The 18,797-nt window shown below is 39.8% G+C and overlaps 1 protein-coding gene across 1 annotated transcript in view; it reads left to right on the forward strand.

Moving 5' to 3' along the window:
• The first annotated feature begins 2,802 nt into the window (after positions 1–2,802).
• MMP2 (matrix metallopeptidase 2) overlaps positions 2,803–18,797 on the forward strand; it is a 29,201-nt gene continuing 13,206 nt past the window's right edge. The window contains exons 1-7 of the mRNA XM_021555021.3: positions 2,803–3,096; positions 6,515–6,741; positions 8,166–8,314; positions 10,434–10,562; positions 11,294–11,467; positions 16,253–16,426; positions 18,356–18,529. Of these exons, the coding sequence (XP_021410696.1) occupies positions 2,953–3,096; positions 6,515–6,741; positions 8,166–8,314; positions 10,434–10,562; positions 11,294–11,467; positions 16,253–16,426; positions 18,356–18,529 (1,171 nt within the window). The 5' untranslated portion in view covers positions 2,803–2,952. The remainder of the gene's footprint in view (positions 3,097–6,514; positions 6,742–8,165; positions 8,315–10,433; positions 10,563–11,293; positions 11,468–16,252; positions 16,427–18,355; positions 18,530–18,797) is intronic.

Below are 18,797 nucleotides of genomic sequence, written 5' to 3' on the forward strand. Positions count from 1 at the left end.
GGGTGATGGGGTAATTTGGGCTGTACCAGAGCTCAGGAGTCATTTAGCCCAGCCTCAAATCTCAACTCAAAGCAGAGGCCAGCAGCAGAACGTCCCCACTGCAAGTACTGAGCACCACTGCACTCCCAGCCTGTAAAAGCAGCACCTCTCTAGCACACTAAGAACAGGATGATGGCAAAGAGCTTAAAGACAAATACAAAGAGATAAGAAGAATTTTGCCCCAAATATAGTCTCAATACAATAAGGCTTCTACTCTAACAAAGTGTGACCAGAATTTATTTTGCCTTGCCAATCTGAAAGAGGGCAGCTCAGACAGTATCTCTGATGTCATGTGCTAATGAAAGGGAATGTTTTCACTGACTGCTCAGAAACCCAATCTGTTGGTTCACCCAATACCCATAAATAAAATATTCTATTATGTATTATGTTTCCTAATTGAACATAACTTGCTTAACTGCTCACACACTGAAGTAGTACCAGCAAAGCAATTTACCAGCAAAAATGCAAACAAAGGTGAGAAACAATGCTTCACTGCAGGTCTGCATGGTTTCTGTTGCTTTGCCAATTTCTTTTCCGAAATGTTTTAAAAGATGACCTCAACCTACGCTCCCTGCCAGCAAGGATAAGAAACAAAATACAGTGAGATTTTCAAACTTCACAGACCTCACAGTCTATTCAAAGATTCCTCATCCATTTCTGATCTGATATTCATTAGGACAGACAGAGAACAGAGCATTCATTAGTTTTCAATGAGGCTTATGAGTGCAACTGGAATGTTCCAGGACACATTTGGCTTTAAACTGCTTCACCACAGCACCCTTCTAAATGAAAGCTGCTAAGCTGTCATAAATTACATTAAAATTCTTATGAAAATGATGTGGTTCTCATGCCTTAAGATTTACATCAGTCTTTGACCTAACATGGAACACAGAGATAACTGCAGAATTTGCAACACGATCCATAATATTTGTACTTGCTTAATTAAGGAGACCTAAGAGTAACTTGGCACATGTAGTGAAGGCTTCCTTGGCCTTTGTTCTCTTACAGTGTCACAAGGCCAGATGCAATTATAAACTGTCATCACAAACAAAGCAGAAGAGTCATTCCCCACAACCAAGTACCAGGCTCTGGAAAAACTGGATCATATTTTCAGAACTGCTGTTTATTAAGGCAACACTTTAAATGACCATGGATTTTTGCTGATGGGGAAAAGCTAAAAGAACCATGTGTCATTTCAAAGCTGAACCATTAGGGGAAAGTTGTTCACTGTAACTCAAGTCAGGTTGGATTCGTTCCTGAGAGGATGAGTGGGGATAAGTACAAAGCCACTTGCTGACAAAGACAGCTCCAGTCACACACAAGTTCCCGTAATCCTCATTCTCTCCTGAGCCTCAAGTGTTCTTTCCCATGGCTGATTCACCCAGCCCTTCTAACCCATCACACCGCTGCTGTGTTGGGCTCCCAGTGGAAGGACATGGGCAGCAAAATCCCCTGCAAATGCTTTCTCCCTGAGCCCCTCAGCCCTCTCCTTGAAATCCCTGCCTTTATGAAAGACTATTCACATCATGGATGATGGGGTGCAGTTAGCAAAATAGTTTGATATTAGCATAAATCTAACTGCCAATATTAACTATTTACAACCAATTATCAAATAGTGAACACCAAACACCTGCATGCTAGCAGCCCTATTTGTTAACAGGTCATACCTGGAAAATATTCATTCAGCACTGATTGGGATGCCCTGGAAATCTTTATGATGACATACAGGTCAGAGGAACGTTCATAGCTGGACTTGTGTTCAGTAGAAACAGTAGACCCTTGGCTGGCCAGAACACAGTTTGCAATCATGCAGAATTGCCAGCCTCCCATCTTGAAAAATCATGAGTCAAATCCCTAGATTAGGGAAATTCAGCTAAAATAATATTCCACTAGTAACAGCACCTCAAAGCCAGCAATATTCTAAATGACACAATAAACAACTGTCCATGACAATGGCCATATTTACACCAAAATTTCAGATTAAGGCAGTTGTGCCAGGTGCTCAAACCCCCATTACAAGCAAACACTGAATTTTGTACAATTTCCCTGACATCCTTTATTGAAGTTCATATCTCTTGCTGAATCTGCCTAATTTATCTTTTATCCTGTGGGGGTAAGGTGATATCTGCTGGTGGCAAAGCCCAAAGCTGGTTCTGAGCCCAGCAAGGCACAATGATGTTACTGAGAGCTCTGCACATTGTGCAGAGAGCAGGGAGGGAGCCCCGAGTACAGACCCACACTCTGCGTAGCCTCAGCAGGAGGGGGACAAAGTGCTCAGCTGCACTGCCCTGTGCAGGGTCTGCCTCAAAATCCATAATCAAAATATTTGCTGCAAGGCACTGTGTGGGAGCATATTCACATATGACTTAAGGATATCATTATATCTGTGCCATAAAAATAGGCTAAAAAATAGAAAAAAATGCTTAGACAGGAAAATAATGTTTAGTAATTTCTTTCTCTTTTTCTTTTTTTTTAATTTAAAATATAAATTTTAAATTTATATTTTAAATATATACCAAAGTGAGATACCTTGTCTTCAAGATTGTCAGGTTTTGTTTTTTCCTCTTCTGCGGCATAAATAAACGCTTTTGTAAATGCAAATGAGTAGAAAATGTGGCCTCTTTCAGCAATAGTAACTATCTGCCTGTTGCTACCTTAAAATCACAGCAATCACATCTGGTAACTGCCCTTTTCTCATGTTTCCACTAGTTTTCAGACTTCCTCTTGTGGTAGCTTGAGACTGCGCATCTGGATGTTTTAAACATACAAAGGAACTGCTGGAGCAAGCAAAAGGGAAAGCGGTGCTGGGAGTAAAGATGTGCAGATAAGCAACTGGTGCACTTTGCAGCTAAAGTAACGGAGAGGCAGCGGGGAAAAGCTTTTTGCAAAGAGGAGAGCACAAGTTTAGGCAGAATGAAGACTCACATTGGCCATGGCTTCGTTTTTAAAGTACTATTCATCCAAGTTTATCTTTTTAACAAAACTTTAGCCGCACCATCACCAATCATAAAGTTTCCTGGAGACAGCACTCCCAAAACAGACAAAGAGCTAGCAGTGGTAAGTGTTGGTTTCATCTTTGCTTTGGATCTATATTGTTGTTTCATAAGCAGATGTTTCTTTCTTGATTCAGCTGAGGCTAAGGAATGACTGTAGCATTCTTTCCCTGGAGTCTCTGGAAGTGCTAGCTAGCTAGCAAACGTATCAGCTTTCAAAAGTTAAAACGAGCCAAGTAATGTTTCCTCTCTTAAAATTTTTAAAGCCAGCAAAGAAAGTCGGTTTTTTGTTGTTTTTCTTTTTTTCCCTTAAGTCTCAAGATACAAAATATCCTCATGAAATCATCATGACTATAATAAAAAATTGCAATGGTAAGAGGGGAGAAGGGCAAATAAGAGACATCTAATTTTTTTACTTAAATCCAGTAGAAGTGAGGGCAGTTGAGACTCCCTCAATGTATGTATCATAGCTTTCAAGAGTGTGTTTTCCAGATTGTTTACTGTGCATTGCATAAACAGTACTTTAAGGGACACTACAACTGAAAGCTGGCTCAAATTTCAGATGCCATTGTGACTAGTTTTGACTTTGGAAAACAATCTCACCGAGGTTTAAAGAATTTTTTCCCAAATCTGATCTGGAACAAAAAAAAAAAAAAGGAGTTTGTGTTTCTGTATATTAGCAAATTATAGCTCTAACTCTACAGCATTTTATTCTAACTTTTTTTTAACCCTGTGGACATTCATAAAAGTGACATTATGGGGAAGTCCATTTCTAGGGAGATTGAGATGGATTGTCCTTATTTTAGCATGCAAATTATAGACTAATTATTTCTCTTCTTCAGCAGCAAATCCATTTTAAGGAGGATTGAGATAAATTATTCTTATTTTAGGACATAGAGACTTGAAAGTTGGTCACTTTTCTTTAGGAGTTTGTGTGCATCTTGGGAAAGTTTGCCAGGTTAAAGGAGGTGTGGGGGAAGAGTACAGAGAGAATTTCCAGTTGGGAGCTGTGTCGGAAAGTTTAGGAAAAACAGACAAACTGACCCAAATAGGGCATTCCTCAGCCGTTAACAAAACAAATTCACCCAAGGTTTGGCCTTAGCAGCACAGTAGCCAAGAGCTGGGGGCAGGGGCAGTGCATTTGGGAGAGGAGAGTGGGGTCCCACGTGTCTAACAGCAATTTATCCACTCTAAGAGAATCTATTTTCTTAGACACAGCCAGGCTTTTATTCAATAACTGCAATCTATATCTCCCCTCAACTCTATTTCTTTCAAACAACCTATTTATTATGTGTACTCAGAGGAAAATTGCAAGCTGGTTTAACACTGCAGTCCTTCTTTGTCTTTCTTGGGGTATTCTTGGGCAATGCTAACTGGCTGCCTTTCCTCACGCCCTCCATCAGAGCAGCCCCAACACTCAGCATCAGAACACAAATTGCTGTGTTGCAGCTGGACCCTGTTTCATTAATGGGCTGGATCAAAATTCCAAATCACCACAACTCCCTGCTGACTCTGGGGAAACTGCCTAGGCCAAGATGTGGTTTTCATAGACATTACATTTTCTTCAAGATTCTCTCATAGAACAGCTGATCATGGTCATTTCTCATCTTCAGTAAAATCTCCATTTTAGGAAAAAAACTGAAAGGGGTTAGCTTTTTATTTAGAACCCTAGCAAGTAAAATTCTTCATCATGCCTCAGTTTATAGTTTCGATTGTATAGCTTGCTCCCAAACCTAAAATGGCAAGAGCAGCAGCCTGGTTCTTCAGTAAATGTCAGTTCTTACGTGCAGTCTGTATTACACCATGGTATGTCACTGGGGGATGCAAGCAAAGGTGTAAGAAAACCCATCAAATTACATGAAATGAAAACTAAGAACCAAACTGGCTTTTTTTGATTATGTTCTCAATGCATTTCACATAATTTCCACCAGGCCCCATTAACTATGTGTGGAGAGCAGCTCAGTGGAAGCAAAGATGAAGCCACTGTGTGTCCTTCATTTGCCAGTGCCACAGTCCCCACTGGAGAAATACCACATCAGAGATTACAAAAATCACAAAAAGTAGCCATAGTCTGTGCTCAATCATGATGGATGGAGGACCTTCTGAAGGAAATGGTGTAACATCTTGATGAAATCCTTTTCTGAGTAATCCCTGAACCATTTCCTATACTGGGCAGATGAGGTTAGCCTGGACTTTGTGAGGAAGGTGGTGAAAGCTAGGCTTGACCAATTGCAGTTATCAAATATCCTCTGCGTTATTTTGCTGGTGTTGTGGTTTTATCCCCAGTCTCCTGGGTAAACTTAAGCAATTAATTATACACATGAAAAAAGGTTTCTCTTGGGAATACTTGGTGGCGCAAGAACTTAAATGTGCGGTCATTTTGTCAGGCTTCTTGTAATCCTCAATTTGAAATAGTTCTCCCTGATATTCATCGTCTATTTTTGGCAAATATACCTTACCTTATTCAGCTGTTTTCCTCCCTTGGACTTGTAGTTAATATCTGGGATACCATGCCTGAAGGATGTTTCTTCCTCAGCTGCAGACTGTTTTTACTGGAAAGATCAGTACCTTGCAGCCATCCTGTCTCACAGCACCATTGGCAAGGGCACCTCTCAGCTCTGTGCAGTGCCAAGGGCCCCTTTGGGTGCAGTTTGGGAATACCTGCTATTTCACATGGCTTCTCTATCACAGAAGGGCATAAAACAGCGTAAACCCATCCTTAAGAGAAGGGGAGGAGACTTTAGTGGGTATTATTTGAGATTAAAACAATGGGATTTGTACCATCTCTTGGGTCCCTTATGACCACTCTTTTTTAATGAGAAAGAACTCTGTGAACTGCCACCACAGCTGTATCAGAAGCATCAGTCTGGCCATAATGTGCTGGAGCATTCAGTGGAGTTATAAGTATGCAAATATGGATTGGCTGCAGTGTCCAAGCAACTGAGATGTTACCAAATACTTTCTTCCTCATGTCTTTGCAATGTTTGACTCAAAAGCAAACACATCCAACATTCAAACAACTCTGTCGGTTTGAGTAAAGAATGGGGTTTTTCTTTGCAATCAATGTGGTCTCATTTGTGGGGCTGCTTTGATTTCTCAATAATGCAGATCCTTCCAACAAAACATTGCACAAAATCTAAAACTGTAAGCAGATTTATACATAATAAAGAAAGAAAAAAAAAGGTAAACCCATTTTTACTTTGTAGTTCTACATTAAAGCTCTATGCTCTGATAACTGAAAGTGATTTATTAAGTAAAGGTGATCGCTAATAATGGAATGATTATTTAATTAGCAACATTGTGTGATCAAGGATGCTTTGTGTCAATTAAGAAGATTCTGCTGTAATTGTAATTTTTAAAAGAAAACTTGCAAATTACAGAGGAAAGCTAACATGGAATTATAGTATTTATTTATTTATAATGATTAACTATTTATTTTATGAATTTTAAAGTCTTTTTTATGTGCTTTTTTTTTTCCCAAGCAATACCTGAATAAATACTATGGCTGCCCAAAAGACAATTGCAATTTATTTGTCCTGAAAGATACTCTGAAGAAAATGCAGAAATTTTTTGGGCTGCCTGAAACAGGAGATCTGGACCAAAATACTATTGAGACAATGAAGAAACCCCGCTGTGGTAACCCTGACGTAGCCAATTACAACTTCTTTGCAAGAAAACCAAAATGGGAAAAGAATCATATAACATACAGGTACAGACTGGTAATGGCAGGTTCTGTTCACATATACCCATAGTTCTTCCAAGAACTAAAGAAGGCACTTAGAAATGCAGCAGGTGTTTACAGGAGTAGACAAGATCCCTTGAATTAGAACCCCCTGGTGTTTGGATAACTACCAAATGCTCTAACAAATACCTCTGTCATTTCAAATTGTAATATATCAGGAGGAATCATATCAACATCAGCTTTCTGATCCTGCTTGAAACTGAAGAGATTTTGGGTTTACTCTTTGCTCTGCAGCAAGCATCCCAAGGGAGCTGGAGCAGGAGTACCTCACCTGCCCATCTGCTCCAGGAGGACCAAAGTACTTATTGATTGCAGCAGCCAAACTCCTCTTCATTTTGTAGTCCTGAAAAGGAGATGATTAAACACATTTTTAAATCAAACAATTGTATTTTAGATACATACAAACATGAGTTACAACAAACCTATTGCAATAAGTTTGGCATGCCCTAATTTCATCTTCTTCTGAAGAGTTAGGCACCAATACAGCTCTCATTGAGGTAAAAAACTCATTGCCTTAGGTGGTCCATGAACAAACATTTACCACCAATGAGAAAAAACAGCAGATCTGTTGTAGCTGCTTGACATAATCTGTTCCCTCAAAAATTTGGACTCAAAGCATCTCTTGGGCTGCAACTAACCTAATAGCAGCTGAAAAAGCTGTGGCAGCTCACAGCCCCTACTTGCTGATGTGTCTTCTCTGAATCTTCCTCATCCTCCTTGGGTAAAAAGTAGTTTATCTCACTATGCACAGCCCTGGCTGCAAAGAATTGGATACTTGTCTTTACATGGAACATAGCAGGTTATACTAAGAAGTCTGATTAAAGCATTTGAAGAAGAAAACAGCACTTTTTTTTCAGTTTGTCCCTTTCTCAGGTCAGGCCTACAGCTTTATCTTACATGCTTTTTCATCCTATTTCCCCATGTATCTTATTTCTAATGTATCCCACACACAGTTAAAGGATTAGCATTCCACAGGGGTTAAACAATATATGGATAGCAACACAGGTGAGGGAGCAAGGCTGCTTTTCTTTCTTATTAAAGAGCAAAACAATGCACACTTGAATCTTTCAGAATGTTACTGAGCTCCTTTTCTGGTCTCAGTGCTGATGCAAAACCCAGAATGTTTTGTGCAAGGCCCACTGCCATCCAGGCTTTGCAGCCTCTGGATTTATCATTTTCTTCTTGCTGCTGAGTCAATTCCAAAAGAAAATAAACAGTAAGTGCCACATGTAAACTCATCTCTGATCCAAAGGGAGGTGTTTGGGTCTCATGGGCAGCAGTGTTACCTCTTAGCTGGTTTCGCTGCTGAGCCTACTCAGTGTGTTGAGCAGTACACATTTAATACAGGGAGGGTGTTTGTGTGTGACTTACCTGTTGCTTTTACCTCTAAGGATTATAGGCTATACCCCGGATTTGGATCCTGAGACAGTAGATGATGCCTTTGCTCGAGCCTTTCAAGTCTGGAGTGATGTCACACCACTGAGATTTAACCGAATTAATGACGGAGAAGCAGACATTATGATTAATTTTGGTCGATGGGGTATATTTTTCTATTTTTACTTAAGCTTTTGGTTTTGTTCCTGTCATTACTCTTCAATTTAGAATGATCCACCCTCAATAAGTAGAACCCATGAGCCTTTCTGGCAAACCTTGTCCTAGCTCACACTTGGCTCATACAAGCTAAGATTTAATTTCACTAAGACATTTTCTCATATATGAGAGAGAGAGAGAAGTATTTATGCAATATCCTTACTCTATATTTATCTTTCCAAAAGAGAATTGCTAGGGGCAACATTTTATTTTTAAATTTACAAATCAGAAATAGGACTCAGACATATTGGTACAGATCTTCAGATGGTGTGAGCTGGCTTCCTGCCACAGGAGAGAATGGAATGCCATCATACCATTTATTTATAGCTCTTTATGCAGTCTTCCAGTGACAGTGGTGAGAGTTCTAACATATTAGAGCTTAAAAATGGATTTGTGACTTCCAATTTTGACTCCATAGCTGGTTTCTGTTCTTTTAGCATGGCAGAAGGCAAGCTTTCAATGCATTCTTTGATCTTGGAGAATTTAAAAATATGGATCATAAGCTGAACTATGGGTTGAGTACAGCTTATAATGAGTGACTTGATTCATTTTCATTTTGCATGTCTTCTCAATTGATTTTGGTTTCCCCTGAAAGAATGTTTACGGCTTTTCAGTGTAAATATGGAGTATTTAACTGCTTCTGGATAGTCATAGAATTTTTAATACTAATGAAGATACTTGTGCAGCCAATTACTTGGGAGGTTGACTTTGGAAGTTGTGAACATTTCAAAGAATAACTGAGCTCTTTGTAAAAACTTTCATTTCAAGCTGGTTTTCTTTGCTTTAACTACTGATGAGTTGACCTCAAAAGCTGCAGAGATTCTGTACACTCAGGACTTCAGATCCTCATCCAGACTGGCTTGGTTTGCAAAAAAAAAAAAAAAAAAAAAAAAAAAGTCTACAAAAGCAGAAGTGTTTCTGCTGGTTTTAGTACTTGGCTATAGCCAGCTAAAAAACTGTGGGCAAAGAGCTTCTCCTTCCATATTCAGTCATTGCTATCACTTTACTGCAGGTCAGATTCACAGGGGCTGACACATCCACAAGGTTTCTTCATTTTTAATCTTTCTCTTAAGGGTCTACTTTGAAATAAATGGGATTGCAGCACCTAACATAGGCCAAAATCTAGTCTTTCAAAACTGACACACTAGTCTCCTGAAGGGAATTAACTGAACCAGTATTAGGAGTGACACCAGCCTGAAGTCAGTGTAACAGAGGAGAGAATCAGGCCTGTGTATTTAGGGCTTCTGTTAAATGCCAGGACATCAGACCAAAAGACCAGGAATGATGCAACTGGAGATGCTGGCAGCCAGCTTTGATGCACAGGTCAGTGTGGTGGGAGAGCTATGAATACCAGGGCTATGCCCGTGCCAGCCTGCCTTACCCACAAGTGGTGTACTTCCAAGAAAAGCCTACAGTGGAATAACAGCAGAGCTGCTTAACCTGCTGCTGCCCTGTGAGCTGCCTGAGTGCTTGAAGTGAAGGAGGAATAGGCTCCTTCAGGGCTCAGAGCAGCAAGAGCAAGCTGCCTTTGCAGAGCTCACTGCTGAGCCAGTCTTCCTGCTGGGGTAGGGAGTATCCTGCACAAAGGAAAGAGCACAGCAGTCTCAGGTACAGCAGAAAAGAGCAGCCTGCAAAGTGAAATCAGCTTTTACTTTCCAATCTGTGTTGGAGAGTGGTAGGAGCTACCTGAAAATATCCCTCATCTACAATATTTAAGTTTCAGCTCCCTATCAGCCTCCATCAAGAAACAGCACTGTGTATTCAGTCATAAATCTCAGGTGCAATACTTCACTTTTCTTCACAATTTTTTTATTTCTTTCCACCACACTTAGGAGATATAAAATATCATGTTGTGACAATTGCAGTACTGACACTTCATGCTCTTTTTAAGAACTGGCTGCTTCTCTTCTGGATCAGTCTTGCTAGTGCAACCCAAACCAGTAAATTCCCTCACTGAAGTATTCTGCTGCTGTCTTGGATGGGAAAGTACACATGTTAATCATAATTTATGTGTAGACTGTGCCTGAGGTCATTAGAAACTGCTAATTTTTGTCTGCTCTCCCCTGCAGAACATGGTGATGGCTACCCCTTTGATGGCAAAGATGGTCTCCTGGCCCATGCCTTTGCACCAGGACCAGGAATTGGAGGAGACTCCCATTTTGATGATGATGAACTGTGGACTCTTGGGGAGGGACAAGGTACCAGACTTTTTCATGTTTCAGAAAATATGGCCTGCTGGCTGCTCTATTTTAATGCTACATTAAATGCTTTCATTGACTGTCAGTAAATATTAGGAGTTGAAAATTCATTTATACAATTTTAAATCTCTCCCATTAAAAAAATGCTATGCATAAGTGACTTATCTATGCATTAGCATATATTCCAGCACCAGTACACCAGTCTGTATTCATAAGACTCCATGTGACAAACTGAAATAAACCCCAAGATCTGGGTGTGTCTGTGTTTCCACCCTGTCCCCCCTGCTACAGCAAATGTCATGCAAGGCGCATTGGAAATACCAAAGTGGTTTATGAGGCACAAGGCATGTTCAGCTCATGTTCAGCTGCTGCCTGGAACCTTTGAAAATATACTGAACATTTTAGACCATATTCCTTAAGAAACTAAATTACTAAATGTATTAACAGCACGTTTTTTAACTTTGCCTTGCCATAGTAACAATATATATATTTTTCTGGGCTGATTCTAACACTCTACCATGAGTAATATCCATGTAATTACTTTTAAATTACCAGTTTATATTTCAGCTATGATCATCTTTCCAATAGAGAGACCAGCAGCATATTGAATTTCAAAGTGGAAATTCAGACTGCATTTCTATATCAGTATCTTCCAGGAAAAGATGTCCAGAAACTCTATTTTTTGTATCAATGAGTGGCTAATTTCACCACTGCATTTGTTCTCCTTATAGTGGTCAGAGTGAAGTATGGAAATGCAGATGGTGAATATTGCAAATTTCCTTTCTGGTTCAATGGCAAGGAATACAACAGCTGCACAGATGCAGGACGCAGCGATGGATTCCTCTGGTGTTCCACAACCAAAGACTTCGATGCAGATGGGAAATATGGTTTTTGTCCCCATGAGTGTGAGTACACCAATGTTTCTACTGTTTTTTTTCTGGCAGACTGTTCCCTTCTTCTTTGCTCATCCACTTCTTCTTGTGCTTTTCCCACTTCCTTCCCTCTCAGACAAAGGAATGAATGTCTTTCAGAAATCATAACTTACCAGTACCTGTACAAAATTATTAGAAATCCATGAAAACTAAGACTGTACTTCGTTTCTGCCTGCTTGTAATATGAACAGAACTCTCTTTCACAAGAATTTTATTTCATATCTGGAAACATTAATTTGCAGATTAGAGAAAGTGTATAATGTCTTCATGTAGTCATAACTTTTTAAAATTAAACATAAGATTGTCATTATTATCTTTCAAATGTATTTATGGCAATAAGTTTCCTGTTAAAACAACAGAAACACATATTTCTGTGCTTGAAAATCTTAATGAGCCTTTACAGCTTGAAGATATAACATTTCAGACAATTTATTGGTATGAGTGTTAATTTCATCTCCTGTACATCACACAGCAGGAAACCTTTAGAGAAGCAATTAAATATAATTGGTTTTAGCCTGCTGAGATAATTTATCAGCAATGAGAAGAGTAGAAAAGGTAAGGTGCTTTCAGCCACTCGTTCCACCTCCTGTTTGCTAGTTCCTGGCACATATATTAACAGCCATTCCCAGTACTGCAGTTTCCCACATTGCTTTATTCCCTTTGTACATAACCAGCTATTAGCTTTGGGGAACCTTTCATCACTCTTTACTTTTCATATCAAGCCCTAGGTCACTAAAACTCCTGCCTATCACTCCTGGGTCACAGCAAATAAGAAGAGAGTTTTAAAGAGAACAAACCAGAAAGCAATGGTGTTTTTTTTCAGATTCATGCTAATCCTGCTCGAAACAATTGTATTAAACTTACTTACAATATTATGGCTATTATGCAGTCAGTACCAGGAAAGAGAACGCAGATTGTTGGAAGAAAATTAGTGATGCCTTAAGCTAACAACACATGTTCAGGGGTTTGCCAGCCCAAGAGTGCACAAGTAGAGCCCAGCATGTCCCAGCACACAGGTACTGTCACACATATACAGGTATTAATATGTACATGTCTGAAAAGAAAGGTATTTTTCAAAAGTTTTCAGATATGTGTACATAGAAAATGTTCAAAACAGGATTCTCTGAAATCCTGTTGTAGCCAAACACTAAATGGATTCCTGCTTAACAAATTGTTGGGCTTTTTCAAGCATGACCATACAGTTTCAAATACAAGGTTACATATTTTCTGCATCAGGATGGTGATGTTTTCCAAAGACAATCTCTTGTAGAACATATCAGTCTTCTAGCTCTAATGTGGTAAGAAGTTATTCTTTAATTTCCAAATCCCTAATCACCTGTTAAAGATCACATTTAGAGCTAAGTGACAGCTATTTATACAGCTATAGAGGATGGACAAGCAGGAATATGAACTTTACACAGACTAAAATTATTTTTTTTTAAAGTTATTGTTAGTGGTATGGCTTTCAGAATATTGACTTCAGCATGCTATAAGTGTGCACATGCACATAACTGCACAATCTTTTTTTGTTGTTGTTGTGAAACTTTACCATCTCCTTTATTTCCCATCTTTCCCCAAATCTCCTCTTCCTTGGGTTAATTCTTTCAGCCAGAAAAGATAAAAATTTGGCTCATTTCTTTAAAATACTGCAAGTACTCAGATACAGTCAGAAGGAAACCCAGATTATAGGCAGCTGGAGAAATGGAGATCCACATACCCTGACTGATACACTTCTGTAACATCCTAACGTCACGCAAGGCTGGAAATGTAAGCAGTGAAGCACTTTCAGGGAGAGCTGGTTCTGAAAGTGAAGTTCCTGGAAATGCCAGTGTCAAGGTTTCTGAAATGGAACAGAAGGGTTTCAGCCTTTTGTTTCTGATGTAATTGTTTTGCAAGATCCATGAACAGTTATGCACAGATGTTTCTAATTAAATGCAGAGTGGCATTGTTCACTCATTATTCCAAGGCACCATTTGCTAAACCCCAGCTAATACATTCAGATAGGGGAGGATTTACATCAGAGACTCTGTGCTGGGGGCAACATTCCTTCTTGTTGGCCTTTGTTTCTCACTGAAGTTAGTTTCCATTCTCATTATAGAGCTACAGTGCATATATGGAAATGTCTTTACTGCTATGGTGCTGCACCAGGCTTTTCTAAAGTTAATCCCAGATCTGTACCTCAAGTTTGTAAACCAATTGAATTATAGTTTTTCAAAGCAAAAGGTAAAGTAGAAAGTTATCTACCTACTACACAAACCTTACACAGATGTGCCAAACTTCTCCTTTGCCATAGGGGATCAAGGGATCTTGATTATCTCTTGTTTCCAAACTCCACTGACACAAGAGGCAGGTTAGGCTCCTAACTTTGGTCCTCCAAGACCTAACAATGTGCTCTCTGCCTGTTCCTCCCCCACACTCACCACAGTTCCTGCAGGCTGCTGCCTGACCTCTCCTGAAGCTGCAGCCACCTCCACCCTGGATCTGTGCCACAGGGGTTTCAGCAGCCTCCCAGCCTGAGGTCTCCTGACATCACAACTGGCTGATATTTCTAGGAAGAGCTAAAAGTGAAGTTCACATATTACTAATATGCAGTCTAAATCTGCTCTCACTTCAGTCTATCTTCACCAGTTTTTAAATTGCTGAGCTTACCATGATGCAGAACAAGGCCCTTTAAAATCCCCTTACAAGTAAATTGTCCCTTTGTTTTGGGGAAACTGCCCTAGTCTCCAACTTTCATTTACATTAAAGCAATTTTATAGTAAGGTGGGGGGTGGATTTAAAACTTAATAAACCATTGTTGCTACCATCACATGATGTAGCCTCAAGCAAAATTAAAAACTGCATTCTGACTGTGACTCAGAAAGGCTGCATGCAGACTAAGAGACTGGCTTTCCATATGGCTTTTGCAACTTAGCCACATGTAAACCAATATAAAAAAGGCTATTAAAATGCAGAGTTTGCCAGACCTAGAGCTGGAAGCAGTTCATGGTAAGTGAGTCATCTAAACAATTCAGTTTGCTCTACAATTCTATCCTTATTTTAAAAAAATTAAAGTCCTTCTCCAGTCACAATAGCCACAGTCCCAGCTAATGAACCTTTCCTATCTTAGTACAGCATCTGAGGCAAAACCCAACATTTGCAGCTTGCTCTTTTGGGGAGGCAGACAGGACCCCATCCATGCCCAGCATGAAGCAGTGTAGAATCACTGTTGTAGGCAGAGCAGAAGTTCAGTAAATGTGTGTGTGTGAGCCAGGCTTGCAAAGCTCCAAGTCCTCTCATTAGTGGCACTGGAACTTCTATAACTTACTGGTTCACATCCCTGATGCTGTGGCCAATTACTGGTTTAAGTGCAAAAGGCAAAATGGACCATCTGTGTCACAATACCCCATTGTCAGAACCCTTTCCCAATCACCCTTAAGCCAGAAGAGGTCTGGGGGGTTTATTTAGTGCCACTCTAAAGAAGCACACACACAAACAATGCCTCTTCCCACTGATTCATCCAGCTAAGCAAAGGCAAACCCCCTCAGACCCTACACAAACACTGAGGCTGTAAAAACAGCAAAGTTAGAAGTAACCTGCCAAGCTTCCCACATGCACATTTGGGTTTTAGCTGCAGCTTTAAACTGGATGGTGGGGGAAGAAAGGTACCCTTGGACACCTTAAAAAGGCCAAATCATGCATGCTTTACACTGGGAATTCAAACATATAAGTCATTCTGCAGTGCTGTTCTTAAAATTCATGGGGAATTAGCATATGAATGCATGAAGGATTTTTTATCTCTGTTCAGGGCAAGGCCTAGAGCAGTTTGTTGCCTTCACAGTCTCCTCTCACCAGGACATGGCACAGCACATTGTTCTACCACAGGGGATTCTCACTGGTAGAGCAGCCAGGAGAAGACACAGTCTTCTGATTCACAAGATGTCTGATACTCCAAGCCACCTGCATTTTCAGAGAATTCAACTTGAACTCACATTTTTTAAATATCAGCATGTGAGATTGTATTTGTCTTCCTTTAGATATTCCAGAAAGTTTAGTAAAATCCTAAAACCAATCCCAGAACTCAAGTAATTTTAATCTCTCATTTATGAGAAAGATTTCTGGTTCTCAGGGTTGAGCCATGGGGCCTTGTTTGTGCATATAGACTGACAATAAACACTCTTCATCCCCTCCCCTGCCCCAGAAGACCAATACAAAACCTTCAGGAAGCAAAGGACAGGAGAAGCGTCCAGTGTTCAGCTTTCTTGGACCAATCATATTTGTCCTCTCCTGCTTCTCTATGGAGAGGCTGAGCAGAGATTCTCAGAAATGGGAAGCAAACATAGAACCACCTAGGTGATTATTAAAATTTACTGTACACTAGCATTTTAGAGAAACTCTGCCCAAAGTCTGCCATTCTAGCTAACATCTCTGACAGAAGGTAAATGAATCAGCACAGAGCTAAGGAACGTGAGTGACTTGCTCAGAACCCTCTTTCTAAATGCTGTTTTAAGAAGGAATATCAAGTTCGTGTGATGAGTTTGTGCTGAGATCAATCAGCCATTCCCTTCTATGCACTTGTGAGACTGTAACAGCCCTGGTCTCTCTTGCCAAGGCATTTCAATGCTGGTGTGAAGCAGAGGTTCTGAGCGTGAGGTGCATCACACCTGATGGGTGCCCCTTGTCTGTCCAGACCTGGGCACATTCCCACAGGCACACTGGGATTCCTTGCTGGTACTGAGCTCTGTGGATTGACATTTTCCTCTCTCGTTCTCCCTACAGCACTTTTTACAATGGGTGGCAATGGTGATGGGCAGCCATGCAAATTTCCCTTCAAATTCCAAGGCCAGTCCTATGACCAGTGCACAACAGAAGGCAGGACAGATGGATATCGATGGTGTGGCACCACTGAAGACTACGACAGAGACAAGAAATACGGATTCTGTCCAGAGACTGGTACGAGGAATGCTGCTTGCATAACACAGTCTAATTGGTCATTGTTTTAACAAGTCTCCTTTGGCACACTTTCACCAGAGCACACAAAAGTTGATGAGTTAAACACAATTTCAACAGAGGTGGCCAAGGATGTTACTGGAACAGGAGCACTCTGTTGGTGTGTCACAGCACAGGTTTGTCAGGAATACAAATGGCAGTGAACCTACAAATGCATGGCTACCACTGTGGGATAATTACAAGCAAATCACAAGTTGTCAATGGTCCTGGAAGGGAAGTCTCATGAGACAGAAGAAAGTATGAATGATATTTTAACTTTATACTTACCATGTACACTTGTAAAAAGGAATCCTGTTTAGTACATTAAGCTTGTGTTAATAGATCTTTTCAGCAATTCAAAAAGCTAAGTTAAATGGTTTAGCCATGAAAAGAAATTTCAGCTTTCTTCATACTTTTTTTATACTTTCTAACGTGAGTTTTACTACATAAAGGAACAAAAATTAATTTATAGTGTTGAATAGATTGGCAGGTGTTCATTTTGTGACACTAGAGCCATAAGCATAGAAATTAAGTGAACCATGGCAGTTCTAAAATCTCTGGCTTTTAACAGAGCCAATGGGAAGCTACAATCAAACCTACATGCATCCCGCTTTTTGATTTTTTTTGGGTCTCTTGAAAATGACCTTATTGGTATTCGGCTTTCTGTTACTTTTGATAATCAGGTGTAACCCTTCCATTTTACTTTACAGATGTTAAAAAAAAAAAATAAAAGAAAGGATCAAATTCATTATAACTTGTTACAAGGTTAGGAAGAGAAAATTCTAAAGGATCATTCAACAGAAAAAAGAACCAGTCTATCTAGAATCAATGTATTCAAAGTCCTGGGTAACACAGACGCTATCACTAGAAGTAAGAAATACACTTAGTTTAAGCTTTTTCATTTCAGTATAAAAGTCTATTAATAAATAATAATGAAGGAGAAAGAAATAAATACTAATAAATAATTAGGGATACAACCAGCTTTGCCTCTGTATTGCTGTCATGTATCTTCCCAGAATACAGATCACAACTGGAAAGGAACTGTAATTTCCAGATAGCTGTGTAAATGAATTTAAATGAGTTTTATATTCTTTTCATATTCTGTTCATGATACCACTTTAAACTGTTATTTTAAATGCAGTTACATCCTCTTCCCTCTAGAAATACTTGTACCTGCACATACAAGTATTATTTCTTATAAATTACTGCTATATACTACACAGATGAGAAAACAGGAAAAATTTTCAAGTTTTTGCAAATATAATGGCTAAAAAAAAGTTATCTCCACTTAATACATCCTTTTCTTTAGAAAATGTTTAAAATCACATGATTTTCCATGGTATACTGCTGCTTATTATATTATATTAAATATTATATTTATATTATGAATTATAAAAATATATATTATAATATAATAAAATATTATATTTATTAGGATATATAAAGCTTATTCTTCAGTGGGACACCCACCAGGTGGATATTCAACAGTTCTTTAACCTTTCTGATACTAACCCTACTGTGGGGTTTGTCACGGCAACACCGTACCTTGCACCTAAACATTTCAAAACACTTTAAAATAACACCAGGAATAAGCATTAAAATATACTCACTGGGTAATCACCTTCCAAAACACTTTCTCAGAGCTGTGAACATGAGTCCAGAGCTCCTTCTCACCCCCACCAAAACTATTGACAAGTCCATTGCAATTGGCAATGTGTAGACTTTTTCCTTTTTCATTCTCTCCGACAACTTTCAATTACTTTTAATCTTACTCTTCACATTCCTAGAAGGATTGCAGCACTTCTGCTTCCTTCCTTCCTGCTTTTAGTGTAGTTAAGAAGATGCAAAAGGAACCCCATTCTCACTGTGTTGTTTCCCTGTCATTTTGCACAGCCATGTCAACAGTTGGTGGGAATTCCGAGGGAGCTCCCTGCGTGTTCCCCTTCATCTTCCTGGGGAACAAATACGAGTCGTGCACGAGCGCGGGGCGCAGCGACGGCAAACTCTGGTGCGCCTCCACCAGCAGCTACGACGACGACCGCAAGTGGGGCTTCTGTCCAGACCAAGGTGACGCCTCTCGCCAGGGCAGCACAGGGGTGACCGAGCAGTGCCCACAGCCACTGCAATGATGTCCCACTCATCACTCCTCCCCAGCCCGAAATCTCAGCAAAATCCCTCTGCTGAACCGTAAAGACTACATCTAGGGAGCCGCACCCAGAGCTGCTCTGAAATATTCAGATTTTCTGAAGCCGTAGTGATGCAGGGTCCTTCCAAAATACAAAACCATGGAATAAATTAATGAATAAATAGATGGGTTTTTCTCCCCACCAGTTTT

The sequence above is a fragment of the Lonchura striata genome, chromosome 11, assembly GCF_050655825.1.
Source record: "Lonchura striata isolate lonStrDom1 chromosome 11, ASM5065582v1, whole genome shotgun sequence".
NCBI classification, from domain to species: Eukaryota; Metazoa; Chordata; class Aves; order Passeriformes; family Estrildidae; genus Lonchura; species Lonchura striata.